Raw genomic sequence first — 16,445 nt, forward strand, 5'->3', positions numbered from 1 at the left:
AGTATCTGGAATGACTCCATTGTAAGCAGCTGCGGGACGGCCCTCTATTGGCGAAACCATGGCGACGGGTTGTTTGCAGTCAGGAGTGTATGGGTACAAAGGGGAAGCAGATACGTCAGTACTCTGCCTTGCGTTGAAAAATGAGACTGACAGCCAGAGCTGCGTTTATTGTTTTCAGTGTTACATGTTTGTTTGTTTTTGTGTCATTACAGAGGAGCAGTGAGAGCAAGGGCTGTAGCCACTGAGCACTTCCCTCACCACACATCATCAGCACGCACCATGGACCTGAGTTTTGTAGAGCACCCTTTCCTGCACGGGACGTGGGAATACAATTGTTGTTTATTTTTACTTTTGAGTGTGACCGATTGCCGTGTACCCCCGATACCATTGCTGATAGGGTGGCTTTATTTTTGTTATTTATTAAATACACAGACGTTTTGAGAGAAACTCACTGTCTGGACTGCCTTTTGTATTCACTACACCACTCGTACTTATCGGAGGCACTTTAGAAAATAAATATAAAAAAGCCTGTGTCTAATATTTAATCCAAATACAAATAAACAGACCCATACAAATATGTTTTCAAACAGGATTTAAAAGATTCAATTGTGTTAGCATTCCAAGTTCCAAAGACGAGGGGCATTATAACTAAATGCCCTGGCTCCGGATTTTAGGGACTGTTAGAAGATTAGCATTTTCCGATCTCAGGGAACGACCAGGTACATATGAGGTCAGCATATATTTAAGATAAGAAGACCCAAGACTATGTAAAGCCTTATAGGTAATAAGAAGAACTTAATAATAATAATAATAATAATAATAATAATAATAATAATAATAATAATAATAATAATAATACAAATGAATGAGATGCATGCAAAATGCCATTAAAATCAAGATTAATTAAGATTCCTTTTTTTAATCACGAGATTAATCACTTGCAGCCCTTGTTAAGATATAATAATTATATGAAATTCTTATAACTCTTATGGTAAATTGACATGTGGGCAAGTCTGGTCAACGGCGGGCCAAGCACACCCAGAGACAGAATTGCAGTTTTAACCCTCCTATTATGTTTAGAATTTAGGTACATCTGTTATGTTTTGGGTCATACTGACCTGATGCAATTTCAAACTAATTTAAACAGCCTTTAAATTAGCAAAGGTTTTACTATTTTATGCTCTTTTAGTCCAGGAGCTGTGATAAAACTTATTCGACTGCCAACCTGGGAGCTCCTCATTTTGGAGTGTCTTTACCAGTGAGATGCTGTTGTAATACTGACACTGAAAATTAGGCTTGTTTGTTTTTTTGTTTCATTTCCGGAGATAATAATACAAATATCATAATAATAATAATAAAATAAAAAATTGAAGTTTGTTTCATTCCTGCGCACAAAACTACATAGATAAATGCCACGGGTCACAGTGACCTGAAACATCTTATTTGTATACATGACCTGTTCTAAAAAAAAAAAAAAAACACATCAAAGGTTCTGTTTTCTGTGTATTAGTTCATGATCCCAACTTAGGAAAAGTCATAAAATATTATACAGAAAATGAAAAGAAAAATAGCATTTAAACTAATTGGAAACTAGAGTCAGGTCAAATAGAACCGAAACCTAATAGGAGGATTAAGCATGTTTGCACACTTTATTTACAATAAAACAAAGATAGGCTACTGGCCCTTTAAAAAAAACTAAACAAAAAAACACCTCCATTTAGAAGTACTAACTAAACATAACTAAATATCAAACGGCTAAGCTTTTACCGGTTTACACACAATACAAGTATTACATACTTCTTTTTAAAACTTTTCCAGGTCTGAGCGCAAAGGATTCACACAGGATTCACGCAGGGTTTTCGCAGGATTCACACAGGATTCACACAGGATTCACACAGGGTTAACACAGGGTTCACACAGAGTTCACACAGGGTTTACTCAGCCCTCTCACCCAGAGGCAGTCAGACCAACTGAAAACATTTTAAACTTGCTTTATACCTTCCCCATTGAGACCAGGTGTGCCTCATCATTGGTTCAAGAGCCAATCAGCCCCCAAGGTATTCTGGGGGTTGATTGGCTATTTTATGACTATGTTTAAGACTACATTTTCCTTTTTCTCCCCCTACTCTGTCGCACTGTGTAGAATTTTACCCTTAGACATCTAAAATTAAATCTTAAAAAATAAGTTACAGTGCAACTACTCATTTATATTGGCTAGCCGACAATTGTACAGCACAGTGACGGCAAGATAAATTATCTGTGAATTTTAACAGCTCAGTCTTTGTTCGGTTAGTCAGGGTACTGTGTCATGTGTGTCTTAAGATTTCACTTTACCCCAGTTCCTTTGCACTGAAAATGTAAATAAATAACAAGTGGACATAACAGATGTCTAAAGAATAAACAATATGACTTTTAAATGACTTGCAAAAAGAAAAGAAGCTTGCACAAGATGTTCTCTGATCTGCTGTTTATTTTTTCAACATTAAGCCCAAAAGAAATGTAGGACCTTATTTTGAAGCATTGAGTGTCAAGGCAAATGGAGCTTCTCTGAAAGGAATGAACAGACTTAACGGTGCAAAGCTAGCAAGAAAGTTTTCAGATAACAGCCACATTTATAGCTATTTGTCTGCTGTTATAATGTTGTGTACCTCTTTAGAATATATCTTTGCAATAGAGAACACAAACACACACACACACTTCTAAAATTGCAATGTTATCTTTTTTACAAACTGGGTGCTATGCTAATATTACATAACATTTAATTTTAATCGCCGCTTCAGTCGCCTGAATCGATTTGAAACATTATCAGAAAATATAGCACAAACTGTCCCTCCTCAGACTGTCAAATGCTGGTCTTTCCTTCTTTATTTCAGAACTGGAGAATACTTATTAATGTCTTTTATGAAGCATTTAATTCTTTTCAAGTACTTCTTATTGCAGTTCCTCAAAACTAGATCAGTTAGTGCTCTTACTTGTATTGAGCACAATACGACTCAAAGAAAACAACACCTTAAGATAAAGGACACGAGAAAAAAACAATTTGATGATTCTTCCTGATTACTTGTGTTTGATTGGATAGTAAGCAATTATATGACAGATGCCCCTCAGCACACAGACCTTTGAACTTTGATATCAATTGAATAACTTGAGGTGTAGCCAACCAGTCAGCTTCCATTGCCAGCTCAAGCAGTGTGCGTACTCTGTCTAATGATAAAGGATTTATTATTATTATTATTATTATTATTATTATTTATTATTATTATTATTATTATTATTATTATTATTATTATTATTATTATTGTTAAGCATAGTTTAGTTATTTAACATTGTATCTTCTGAAAGGCTGTGGAGACTCTTTCTCACAGCACAGCACGTCGGACTCCTTCCTCAGCGCTGCTCAGAGCAGAGCATTGTTCTGACCCCCTCTGCCCTGCAGGACCCCCATCTCTGTGCTGAAGTCCTTCAGTCCAATCTTCCGGTGCTGTTCGCTGGAGGCAGTGAGAAGCTCAGAGTTGCAAGGGCAGCTGCATGATTTCTGTTTGCTGCCGAGGGGCAGGTCTCTGGCAGGGAGGCACAGCAGACGAAGACGCTGGGGGTGGGGAGGGGGGGGGGCACAAACAGCAGAGAGAATTCAGATCAGTGCAGATGCTTCTGTAACACTCGATATACCGTGTATATATATTTATATTGCTATCTGATTTGCACATCAGAAAGTAGGGTCCCTTACACAGCACAGATCACGACTAGTAGCTATTAAACTGGTCTGATCATGAAGGAATGAATTTGTGATTTATCAAACTGACCGATTTTACCTTGCGTATGGTCCCCTTGGTCTGGGTGAGTTTGAAGACGATCCACAGAGGAACCAAGACCATGGAGGAGAGAGCGAGGAACCAGCCAAGGATGTATCCCCAGGCCGGGTACTCGTATGTCCTGTTGTACTTGAGTGGGGTGTACTTGACCAGGGAGAAGATGAAGGTCCCCTGGTGGAGAGATATGTCATTACTAAGGCCCTGTGAAAATAGTGGACATTTTCTTTAACACTAGAAGGGCCAGCATTTCGAACTACCTAGAAACACCACACCGTTCATTTTAACCGGTAGCTTTTAAAACAGCTGTAATATGATAATGAAAGACAAACGATCATATAAAACTCAAAAGTTGTATTTATGAACATTAAATCAAATTTCATTCACTGGTAACTATTTAGTAATGGGTCTCCGTACATGCGAAATTGTATAAACAACTCCTCCATAGATAATGTCCACAAATCATTATTTTGTAAGCACTGTGCCTGTGTTACTGTACATTGTACTATGTGCAGTAGCATTTGCATCTTGATCAGCAACATAAAAGCTCTCAGTACAGTGTCAGTGTTGTGTGTGGTGTATGGTGTTGGCCCTGGTGTTTCAGTGCAGTGTCACTGTTGTGTCTGGCATATGGTGTTGGCCCTGGTGTTTCAGTGCAGTGTAGGTGTTGTGTCTGGCATATGGTGTTGGCCCTGGTGTTTCAGTGCAGTGTCAGTGTTGTGTGTGGTGTATGGTGTTGGCCCTGGTGTTTCAGTACAGTGTCAGTGTTGTGTCTGGTGTTGGCCCTGGTGTTTCAGTACAGTGTCAGTGTTGTGTGTGGTGTATCTGTGCAGTGTCAGTGTTGTGTCTGGCGTATGGTGTTGGCCCTGGTGTTTCAGTATAGTGTCAGTGTTGTGTCTGGTGTTGGCCCTGGTGTTTCAGTACAGTGTCAGTGTTGTGTCTGGTGTTGGCCCTGGTGTTTCAGTACAGTGTCAGTGTTGTGTCTAGTGTTGGCCCTGGTGTTTCAGTACAGTGTCAGTGTTGTGTGTGGTGTATCTGTGCAGTGTCAGTGTTGTGTCTGGCGTATGGTGTTGGCCCTGGTGTTTCAGTACAGTGTCAGTGTTGTGTCTGGTGTTGACCCTGGTGTTTCAGTACAGTGTCAGTGTTGTGTCTGGTGTTGGCCCCGGTGTTTCAGTACAGTGTCAGTGTTGTGTGTGCTGTATCTGTGCAGTGTCAGTGTTGTGTCTGGCGTATGGTGTTGACCCTGGTGTTTCAGTACAGTGTCAGTGTTGTGTCTGGTGTTGGCCCTGGTGTTTCAGTAGTGTCAGTGTTGTGTCTGGTGTTGGCCCTGGTGTTTCAGTACAGTGTCAGTGTTGTGTGTGGTGTATCTGTGCAGTGTCAGTGTTGTGTCTGGCGTATGGTGTTGGCCCTGGTGTTTCAGTACAGTGTCAGTGTTGTGTCTGGTGTTGGCCCCGGTGTTTCAGTATAGTGTCAGTGTTGTGTCTGGTGTTGGCCCTGGTGTTTCAGTACAGTGTCACTGTTGTGTCTGGCGTATGGTGTTGGACCTGGTGTTTCAGTAATTATGTTTTCAGAAGTGCGCCCCACCCCCACCCCCCCCTCCGGATTTATACATTCCCAGACAGGAACGTCTTTTCTGATCTCTTGCAATCCACTGCTTGGTGTCGATGCAGCAGGAGATACCTAGTGATGGTGGTGCTGAAGCTGGCACGACAGCAGGAGCTGCAGCAGACTGTACTTGCCCAGCTGGCACGGCAGCTGATTCACCTGTTCTGGAGCCTTATCCATGACCACGACCTTTGCCTCGGCACCTGGTTGGTCCTGTTACAGGCAGGGCTGCTGGCAATTCTGTAGCGCTGTCCTCACTGTCGCTTTCAGAGTGGCACATTTAGAACCACGAATGGTCGCTGTCATTCCCAGTGTCAGTGATGACCCTGCATCAGAGTCATCTTCATCTACAGCATGTAGCGTTTCTAGAACATGCTCTCTGGTCATTCTCCATCTCATTATCCAAGCCATTTTTATTTATCGGTGCATCACTCTCAGTATGCCCACTCAATCTCAGTATAGCTGTGAACCTGCAATGCTATACACAGGGGGGTATCTATGAAATTGTGATTTACACAGGGCATTAGCCATTATACAATATATCATAGTTGTGTTTATATGATAAGAAATAACAGAATGGGAAGTGTATATAGTGGGACACTTACAGTGCAGATGGCTGGAGCGAAGAAGAGCCAGCAGTATTTAATCAGAGGCCAAGGACGGTAGCCAATCATGTCTTCTATGCAGTCATAAAACCGGTCAGCTCCTAAAGAATTAAACACAAGCGGTAAGAAGCTGGATCAGAATGCTAACACAGTTCCCCTGCTCCAGGTGCTCCCGCAGTCTGCCAGCACTGTCACACTGTTCTGAAGGGGACAGTAAACTCCTTACAGTAAAGAGTCAGCACAGTTCCATGGGGGTGCTGATACAATACCACCATATCACATGATTTCTCAAGAACCAGGAAGCAACACAAATAAACACTGCTTAATATCACAGGCCTGCAAGAAAGGAATGTGGCAGTCTGACTGTGCAATAGAGAAAAATACTCTTTAAAATGTATATCAGTGTGAGAGCAATAGCCTTCGGAAACCACTCAAAGTGGTGGAAATATCATGCAAGTTATACGAGGGATATTAAAATGGATTTAGCAGCTAACATGACTTTTAAAAGGAACCATGTTACATTCATGTATTTGTTTATTATATTAATATTATTATTTTTTAGAAAATGCTTCCTCTGGATCTCAAGCTGGTCAGGAGTTGCAGGCTGCCTTTCATCACCTGCCACGTGTCTGTTGTTGTTTTACATGTATTTATGTTTTTATTTATTTTGTTTGATAATCCACTGACGGTGAAAATAGAATGTTTTTAAAAGATGGACATACAAAACAAAGTTTTCTAATTTAGCATTTACTGTTTTTCAAATAAGTATTTAAATATGTAGGAACAATTACTTTTATAGTTCCATCCCCCTATTTTATGTGAGCATAAGTATTGGGACAATACAACTTAAAGCAAATATAAGAAGTATAAAAGTTAATGTTTTGTCACAAATCCCTCACGTGCAATAACAGCAGCGAGTCTGCGACCCATTGACATCACCAAACTCTTGGTATCGTCCTTTGAGATGCTTTGCCAAGCCTTTACTGCAGCCATTTTCAGCTGTTGCTTGTTTTGCTTGTTGCTTCAGTCTCCTCTTCAGCAAAGTGAAATGCAAGTTCAATCAGATTTAAATGAGGAGATTGTCTTGACCAGTCTAAAACTTTCCACTTTTTTCCGCTGATGAACTCCTTGGTTGCTTTGGCAGTATGTTTTGGGTCACTGTCCTGCTGCTTTGTGAAGCGCCGCCCAATGCGCCTGATGGCATTTCCTTGTACGTTGGTAGTGAAGATGCTTCTGTACACTTCTGAAGTCATTCTGCTGCTGCCATCATTCATTACATCATCAATAAAGATGAGTGAGCCCATTCCAGAGGCAGCCAAGCATGCCCATGCCATGACACTACCTCGACCATGCTTCACAGGTGAGGTGGTATTCTTTGGATCATCTGCAGTTCCTTTTTTTCTCCACACTTTTGCCTTCCCATCACTTTGATAAAGGTTAATCTTCATCTCATCTGTTCTAGAACTGTTCTGGCTCATCTCCTTAGTTTTTAGCAAATTCTAATCTGGCCTTTCTGTTTTTGGTGCTGATCAGAGGTTTGCATTGCAGTGTGCTTGCAGTGTAGACTTTGTAACTCTGCTGCCGACGTCTTCTGCGAACAGTACATTGTGACACTTTCACCCCACCATTCTGAAGGTTATTGGTGATTTCAAAGACACTTGTTTGAGGGGTTTTTTTGTTTTTTTTTCACAGATCTGGTCATTGTTCTGTCATTAACTGCTGTTGTTTTCGTTGGCTGACCTGGTCGTTGCCGATTGCTGAAGACACCAGTGCTTTTTTTCTCTTTCGGGACATTCCAAACTGTTGATTTGCTGTGCCCAACTTATGTGCTATGTTTCTAAATGAGTTTGTCTCTTCTTTTAGCATCCAAATCACTTGTTTTTCTTTCATAGACAGCTCCCTAGTCTTCATGTTGCCTTATGCCTACTGACACCAGCAAAAGCAAAGGATAGAACTGATGCCAAACATCCACAGCTCTTGTATGTGTGAACAATCAATGCGACAGGAAACACTCAATTTGAAACACCTGTGAGACAAATGTACCATTACTTATGCGCACATAAAATGGGGGATGGAACTCTGAAAGTGCTGTTATTCTTAGTTAGTAAAACATATGTGTGTTGAAACAGCCAGAAATGAAAGGTGACATTCTGTACTTTTGCCTCATATTCATCTTTTAATCATATTTTCATATTGCTTGAGTGACAGCAAAAATAGCAATTTTTACTTCAGTGTCCCAATACTTATGGAGGCACTGTGTGTGTGTGTGTGTGTGTGTGTGTGTGTGTGTGTGTGTGTGTGTGTGTGTGTGTGTGTGTGTGTCTCTCTCTCTATATATATATATATATATTGCTGAAGAGGAGACTATATATTGCTGAAGAGGTAGATATATTATATATAATACTATATATCTGATATATATATATTATATATATATATATATATATATATATACCTATTTTTAGAGTGAGAAATGCCATGAAATAAGCCCTTTTTCCCATGGAAATAGTAAAGCCCTGTTCATCACCCACCGTAGACCCAGGCCACACAAACACACATTACAATGGAGAGGAACAGGAGGCAGATCCCGCTGCAGGCGTAGTAATCAAACAGCTGGAAAAGATACAGCCCCCCCTGCAGAACAAGAGAGATCGATGGGAAGGTTAGGCAAGGTGAGCTGGAACACGTCGGTCTGTGTCGGGTCACATCGACTGCAGCACAGCTTGTCTGGAAGCATTAAGCCGAGCTTCTGAATAGCCTCAGATCTCTAGCATCAGAAACACATGGTGATGGGATAGTGTTTGTTTAGCAAGCACAATGAACCATAGAAATCACTGAGTCGCTGCCTCACAGCATTAACCAGTGAGTCACCAATTTTCCAGCACGTATTATTTGACTGCATCGTCCCGTATGACAAAAAGAAATGACTTGTTAATAAGAACGGATTGTGATTGGTGCTTCTTTGTTCAGCAGAAGCAGGGTTGCCAACCTTGCAATTTAGTTTTTACTGACAATAAAATACATTATAAAATTAGCCATTTCCATGTACTTACATTTCTTTAAGTCTTATTTCTCATGGTCATACATGGACACATTTACAGACTGGATCATTTGCTTTGTTGGTCTGAAGCTGATGCTGTTTCTAACAGCAGTCTTGATAGTAAGAATTCGATCCAGAATGTATATAAATATTTTCTTACCTCTGTTTTTACAAGGCTCATCTGAGAAAAAAAAAATTAGTTCTAATTCTGCAGTACTGTGTGGCAAAGCCAACATAATTATGGGAAACTAGACAAGTGTAGGAAAATTTTGTGCCAGTGTTCACGTCACCAGATCCCATCTAAGATGCATCAAGTCAGTCACTTGATACTGCAAAAATTCTGTAAATAAAGATGGTTGGTCACCGTCAGCTGTATGCACCAACTTAGAGAAGAGTTAGACGCACACCAACAACGTTCCTTTAATAGCGCTCACCTCTGTGACCATGAGGATCCCGACAAAGAAGCAGGGGACGCAGATCAACAGCAGGAGGAGTTCCCGACGAGAGCCCCGCTGGAAGAAGGCAGGCAGCATGTCTGAGATAGCCGTGGTGAGGCTCTCGAGACCCACAAACTACAGAGAGAGAGAGAGAGAGAGAGAGAGAGAGAGAGAGGGGGAGAGAGAGAGAGAGAGATAGAGAGAGAAAGAGGGTGGGGGGGGGGGTGAACCCTGTTAATAGATTGTAACACAAACTTCAGGACTGCGTTATCGCACCACAAGCCCTTACCTCTCACACACTTCACAGCACATACAGGTACAATAGAGTGGTAAGAAGGACAAAGCGCGATGGCAGCAGGTTGTTAATTAATATGAGGTTGATAGCTAATCTGTCTGGCTGTGAACTGACAAGAGCAGCCTGCACAATGTGGAGGCTACACAAGAAATCCACCTTTATCTGAAAAAAAAAAAAAAACTGGTGATAATGAAAATCCAATAGAGTTTCTCACAGTAAAAAAAAAAGCTTACTACAGTAAAAAAGTAGCAAAAAGTAATAATGCATTTAAAGATGTATGATAAAACATGGTAAATGCATTGTATAATCATGGGGAAGAGAGTGATCAATGACTCACTTTACCTGCTGTAGTGATGGGCAGGCTGGCTTGATGTTAACCTAATCCAAAGTCTATGAACTCACCTGGCTGTCCAGCCCCAGGAGGATGACCATGAGGAAGAAGCAGCAAGCCCAGAGCTGGGGGAGAGGCATCATGGCCACAGCACGCGGGTATGCGATGAATGCCAGTCCAGGACCTATGCAAATTGATCATATTGAGACGAGCTGTGGAATAAGGCAAGGGCCGACCAGACTCATACATGGAACTCTCTAGTCACTCCCCAGTATGTCTTCATGCACAAAAAAAAAAAAAAACTTGAATCCTATTAAATTCCAGCTTGGTTTGATATGCAATATATATTGCCAATATAGGAACTTGAGTCCTTAAATAAGGGGAATCTGATTACATTGGTAGAGTTTCAATTTCAAATCCGAGATCACCAGAGCAAGGGTGCATGTGGAACCGTTATGTGTGGAGGGATTGATAACACAGCACTGGACTGAGGGTATGGGGTTCTATAATAAGAAGTACGGAAGATAATGTAATCTGAAGATACTACCCTCATTACTCATGTTGAGTATATCTTTTTTTTTTGTTTGTTTTTTGTTTTTTTATTTAGTCATTGCCAATTATTTTTTATTATTTTCTCCCAATTTTTTAGCCATGTCCAATTATTTTTAGGCTCAGCTCACCGATACCACCCCTGCGCTGAAACGTAGTCAGCCGATCGTTTCTTTACACACCGCAGACTAACCAAGCAGCCACCTCAGAGCTACAGCGGCGGAGGACAATACAGCCCTGGGCAATGTACAGGCAAGCCTGCAGATACCTGGCCAGACTACAGGGGACGCTGGTGCGCGGTGAGCTGTTGCCGACCTATCCCTCCTTCCCCCCGGGTGGCGCTAGGCCAATTGAGCGCCACCCCCCTAGGAACTCCCGGTCACGGTCAGCAGTGAGATCTCCAAGCTATAGGGCACATCCGCGCTGAGCACTTTTACTGGATGAGCCAGTCAGGAACCCCATAAGTATACAGCTTTTTAATGCCACAGGTTCTGAGGAAGTCAAGAACTGAGAAACATGGATGAAAACTGCGTATGAAAAAACATCAAGCTTCTCAGCACTCATCATCCTCCCTACCGGACTCAGTGACCTGTGAGATAGGCACTCCCTGCTCATGCGCCATGAAGCCCAGCACTGAGAAGATGGCGAACCCGGCCACAAAGCTTGTTCCGCTGTTCAGCAGGCACAGGTACACAGAGTCCCTGAAATCACAAGGATAGTATCACTAGAAACATATTCTCCTCATTAGGAATCACATGGGCAGTATCATTAGAAACATATTCTCCTCATAGGAATCACAAGGACAGTATCATTAGAAACATATTCTCCTCATTAGGAATCACAAGGACAGTATCATTAGAAACATATTCTCCTCATTAGGAATCACAAGGACAATATCTTTAGAAACATATTCTCCTCATTAGGTCAATGGTCCTCAGTGTCTTGGCCATGGACACATTTGTTGAAGGAATTACTTCTAGTCCCATCATAAATAAATTTTTTTTTTTTCTAAAATGCATTTCAAATATAAAAATTACATTTTAATTATCAAATGGCATAAAAGTAGAGATTAAGAGAACAGGGTAGTCGACTAGTTGCTTCAGTTGTTGTATTTACATTGGCTGGCACCACGGGCATAGCGTTCTGTTTTCTGGGGCAAGTCTATAGGCACATCAAATTTAAATCAGCACAGCACATTTTTGCTTGCAGCCATGTAATGTACTTGCACCCAAAGAATGTACTCAGCTGCACAAGCAGGTCTCCGGGGTGTTTGGATGAAGCTGTAGGAGATGTGTGACCTGCAATGCCAGGATTCTAATCTGGATTGGAAGGATGGATGTTCAGAAGGGGGCAAAAATCCAGGTAAGGGGCCAATGGGCAATCAGTTCATCCTGGCAGATAGTGGGTCTGGGAAATATCCCATCCCCATGCCAAGACAGCGCGACTCTAGTTTGCCCATAACAGGGCAGAGCCACTTACTTGTAGCAGTCGTTGTTATACTTGTTGTAGCTGCCAAGTGCTGTCAGGCATCCCATACAGATCGCATAAGAGAAAAAAATCTGTGTGCCTGCATCCATCCACACCTAATAGATAGAAATATAGACAAATCTATCAAATGCCCCAGACCCATTTTATTCTGACCCTGATGAAATCGATTTAACCTTCTGCCATGTTCTAGATTAATTATCTCTGGTGCAGGTAGTAGGGTTCCAGGTGAAACATTAAACTCCTTGTATTGCACAGCTGACTTTTTAAAGTCATACAAATACATTCTGGAAAACAAAACACTCCATATAAGAATAAGGAACTTTGTTTTGCCAATGGTCATCATTATTCTTATTATTGCTATTCTTATTATTATCACCCCTTTCAAAGCCTAAAAAGGTGCAGGTGTGGCTACAGAGTTTTTAACCCATCTCATTTAGAGGGGTCACAATCTGTAGTGATAAGTGCATAACACAACACCCCTGCGCTGCTTCTTTGGTTCAGTAGCATTTTCAAAGCTGTCTTGAGGTACCTGTGGATCGGTGAGCCGCGCTGGTTCTGGGTAGAGGTAGAAGATGATCCCATCCATGGCTCCAGGCAGAGTGAGTCCACGGATCAGCAGAACTACCAGCATCAGGTAGGGGAACGTGGCTGTGAAGTACACACCTGGGGGGGGGGGGGGGCAGGGTTAGGGAAACGTGGTCAAGATGTACACCACCTGTTGGGGGTGCAGGGTTAGAGGAACATGGCCGTGAAGTGGGGGGGGGGGGGGGGGGGGGGGGTTGTCAAACAAAAGTATTTTTATCTGCCGATGTAAAGGTCATTAGAATAGACACCCAAGGTTTAGTGTACTAGAAAACAATGTAGACTTAAGCCCTCACCTTTCCTGTGGATTTGACTCCCTTCCAGACACAGAAATAGCAGATAATCCAGGCGAGCAGGAGACACAGTGTCATCTCCCAGTGCAGGCTGCCCACCTCATCAATCCCACCAGAGATCTTCAGCACCCGCCTCCTGAAGGGACCAGGACACACACACACAGTCACACAGGGATAATCAGTGTTTCTGCTTTAATACTGTAAACAAACATGTGCATGCGTGGATTCAACTAACGTACTCCCAGAACTCCATGGCCGGGGACGTGGCGTTGTTGGGAACAGTCCAGTTAGAAGTGAGGTTCTGCTTGTCGAATTCCACACAGGTACCTGTGACACACGGGGAAGGGAAGGAAGAGGATCACTTTGGAAAGGAAAGCGGTAAACAGTTCCAGACTGGGTGATGAGTCACAGCTATTGAAGCAGGTTGCTCTGGGTAGCTACCTGGAGGTATAAAACAGTACCTGCAGAAGTGTGAAGGGGAGAGGCATGTCCCATAGGGAAAGAACACATATTTAAAATATATTATAAATATATGCAATGTAACCATTTTATATGTTACATATATGAACCACATATCCATATATTGATGTACATATATTCTTAATATGTTTTGAAATATCAGAAAAATAGGAACATGCATGTCCATAATTAATGATATCATACTACTTGATTAGTATGCCATATAGATATATTTTTTCAATTTAAAGAATTCTTAAGATATATTTTTAAAAGAATTCCGTGGGGGGGTGGGGTTGTGGGGGATCGGCACCCCACCCCCATTCCCTCGCTGGTCTCCCAGTCAGAGTACCTGTATTCCAGGTGTTTCTGCAGCTGGCCCAGGGCAGCTCCCAGCTGAAGGAATGGAAAAAGTAGAAGAGAGCCCAGGCCAGGATAACAATATAATAGATGCTTGAGTAGACAACGATCAATTGACTGGCATAACCCATACCTGGAGAGAGGGGAGGAGGAGGGGGAAGCACATAAGAATATATGAAGACTGACATCCACTTCTGGCACTGCAAGGCTTTTCAGGTATTTAATACATTTAACAAGTAACTAATGCAAAGTATTCACACAGTTCAGTGCAGACACGTGGCTCAAATAGCAGAAGATTAAGACTTGAACATGTTCTCTCTTATACAAGCTTTGCACACCAATTTTCTGTGCTTCTCCCTGTGGTTATAGCATGCATTTACCATTCTTTACCATACCGCTGTAAATGCTTCATTATATTTTGCTATGCTTTTATTGTGGTAAGCTTTTAGAAGGGCTACGCGTGTTTGAGAAGCTCTACTGGCTGGATTTTCATTAGCACCACTTGTGAATTATTAAACCATTTTTTAAACACACAGATCAACATGGCTTTCTTGCCTAGCCTCAACATTGTCCAGGGTGTCCTTGTTGCTTCACAGCCACACAGATTAGCTATCAACCTCATAGTAATATTTTGGAAAAGCCTGCTGCCAACTCCCACCCTCCCTCCTTTTCTCTCTCTCTCTCCCTCTCTCTCTCTCTCTCTCTCTCTCTCTCTCTCTCTCTCTCTCTCTCTCTCTCTCTCTCTCTCTCTCTCTCTCTCTCTCTCTCTCTCCCTCCCCTGACTGCTTTGCACCCAGGTTTATTGAAAGTGTTTTTAAAAGGCTTGGTTATCACCACTATAAATGAATCTCTTCCTCGGTGTAATGATAAAATGTTTCCTTTTGGATTTGGTTTAGTGCCTACTAATAATGTATGATTAAAGAGTTAATTAAAGTTATTTTGTGCTTGTTACCAACACAGTAATGATTCTCTCACCTTCAAAGAGAGGGCAGATTTTCCTCCAGGCGGTGATCCCTCCCTGGCTGGTGTACTGCCCCAGAGCCGTTTCCAAGAGGAACAGAGGTATCCCGCAGAACACCAGGAACAGCAGGTAGGGGACGAAGAACACACCTGTTTGAAGAAGCATTGTGAGATTAAATCCCCTGTGCCCATTTATCTCACTGTGGCATCAGACCAAATGCTAAAGCAAGATGCATTGCCAAATGAATTAGCAGCTTTTATATTGTTCGATTAAATGAGGTTAAAAGCTCTGTAACCACGAATGTAGATATGCCTGGTTCCTTTACAGAGTGATTGAAATGCTAGCTTGCATTATGCAGGGTTCATCCCCACCCTCTGCCCTGTGACACAAACAAGAGACTGCTGACTCATACCTGCCACTGAAGAAGAGTGCACACAAATGTAGGGAAATGCACAATACTGTCACACACCTCCTCCGTTTTTGTAGCACAGATAGGGGAACCTCCACACGTTGCCCAGCCCGATAATCTGCCCGGCAACAGCCAGGATGAACTCTGTTTTGCTTGCCCATTGGCCCCTAACCTGGATTGTTGCCCCCTTCTGAACTTCCATCCTGCACAAAAGATCATGAGAAAAGGGGTTGATTGAGTTTACTGCAGTAGCGCTTGACAGAACCACCACATTGCCCAGCAAACAAATCTCAGCTTGTACTTGTTAAGACTTACTTTACAATGCAGGTTCACATACTTTGATGTCAGTTTTTAAAGGGGAGTGTAGAGAAAGATGGGGGGGATCAGTCCTACGCTCGATTGCTTACACTTTGATGCGGAGGGTCATTGCTCGTGATGCTGCCATGTTGCATAACCCTAAGTCTTGTATTTTACACCATCATGTCAAGCTGGCCCCTTAGACTGCCGAAGGGCACATTGCTGTAACCTGAGAAACACAAGACTCCACACAAAACAACAGAGGGGTGAGGAATCAGCGGAGGACCAGCAGAGCTATGAAACACCTAGTGCTCTCTCTATCTGTCCAGTATGGTCAAAGGAAAATAATATGGATTGAATTTGTTTGGTGGTATAGCCTCCAGAATTTGTACCAATGCAAAATGTAATAACTGTTATTGTAATAATTACATACTGTTTTGTAGTTTTGCATATAATAAACAAAAATATGACATAAATTGAAAAATGTGATATTTTGAAAACTAAGATGAAATACTGCACTACTATTATGGCTTCCAGTAGACTTTTGTGAAATAATTTTGTTGTTTCTTTGATTACATGATGTTAAAGAATATATCTAAATTATGTTCATATAAGTTTTTTTTTTGTTATGTCTCAATCCTAGAATTGCAGGTGATAGATTATATACTACCCGCGGTTTACACAAAACATGATGACATCTGGAACAGTACTGAGATTCTCTTGTGCGAACTCATTACATTAAACTTCTTTCAGGTGAAATCTTACGGAACTAGTTAATGACTCACATTTACAACACAAGAAGTGATGCTGCAAAACAAGGTTCTAAAGTTTTCAATATAAACCAAAAGGCCAAGTATAAAAAGTACAGCTCATTCTGGAGGCTCTGTAAATATCCCAACACATGCAAACACATTTGTTCAATTACAGA

At 41.8% G+C, this 16,445-nt stretch overlaps 1 protein-coding gene across 1 annotated transcript; it reads right to left on the reverse strand.

Moving 5' to 3' along the window:
• Positions 1-3,348: 3,348 nt before the first annotated feature.
• Positions 3,349-15,422, reverse strand: LOC121299527 (sodium- and chloride-dependent GABA transporter 2-like). Its single transcript, XM_041227304.1, has 14 exons — positions 15,281-15,422; positions 14,826-14,960; positions 13,843-13,983; positions 13,274-13,361; positions 13,036-13,170; positions 12,689-12,821; positions 12,151-12,254; positions 11,248-11,372; positions 10,194-10,306; positions 9,494-9,631; positions 8,551-8,653; positions 6,020-6,120; positions 3,813-3,983; positions 3,349-3,589 (listed from the first exon to the last, which is right to left on the reverse strand). The coding sequence occupies exons 1-14, from the start codon at positions 15,420-15,422 to the stop codon at positions 3,398-3,400; spliced, it is 1,821 nt and encodes a 606-aa protein (XP_041083238.1). The 3' UTR covers positions 3,349-3,397.
• Positions 15,423-16,445: the final 1,023 nt, after the last annotated feature.

This window comes from Polyodon spathula, chromosome 25 (assembly GCF_017654505.1).
Source record: "Polyodon spathula isolate WHYD16114869_AA chromosome 25, ASM1765450v1, whole genome shotgun sequence".
Lineage (NCBI taxonomy): Eukaryota > Metazoa > Chordata > Actinopteri > Acipenseriformes > Polyodontidae > Polyodon > Polyodon spathula.

Excerpts from the sequence above, each read along its gene's own strand:
- LOC121299527 (XM_041227304.1), bottom strand. The coding sequence starts at position 15,422 with ATGGAAGTTCAGAAGGGGGCAACAATCCAGGTTAGGGGCCAATGGGCA. Across the intron at positions 12,255-12,688 it reads CGCGGCTCACCGATCCACAG|GTGTGGATGGATGCAGGCAC; the intron begins GTACCTCAAGAC and ends TCTATCTATTAG. Across the intron at positions 9,632-10,193 it reads TCCTGGGGCTGGACAGCCAG|TTTGTGGGTCTCGAGAGCCT; the intron begins GTGAGTTCATAG and ends CTCTCTCTGTAG.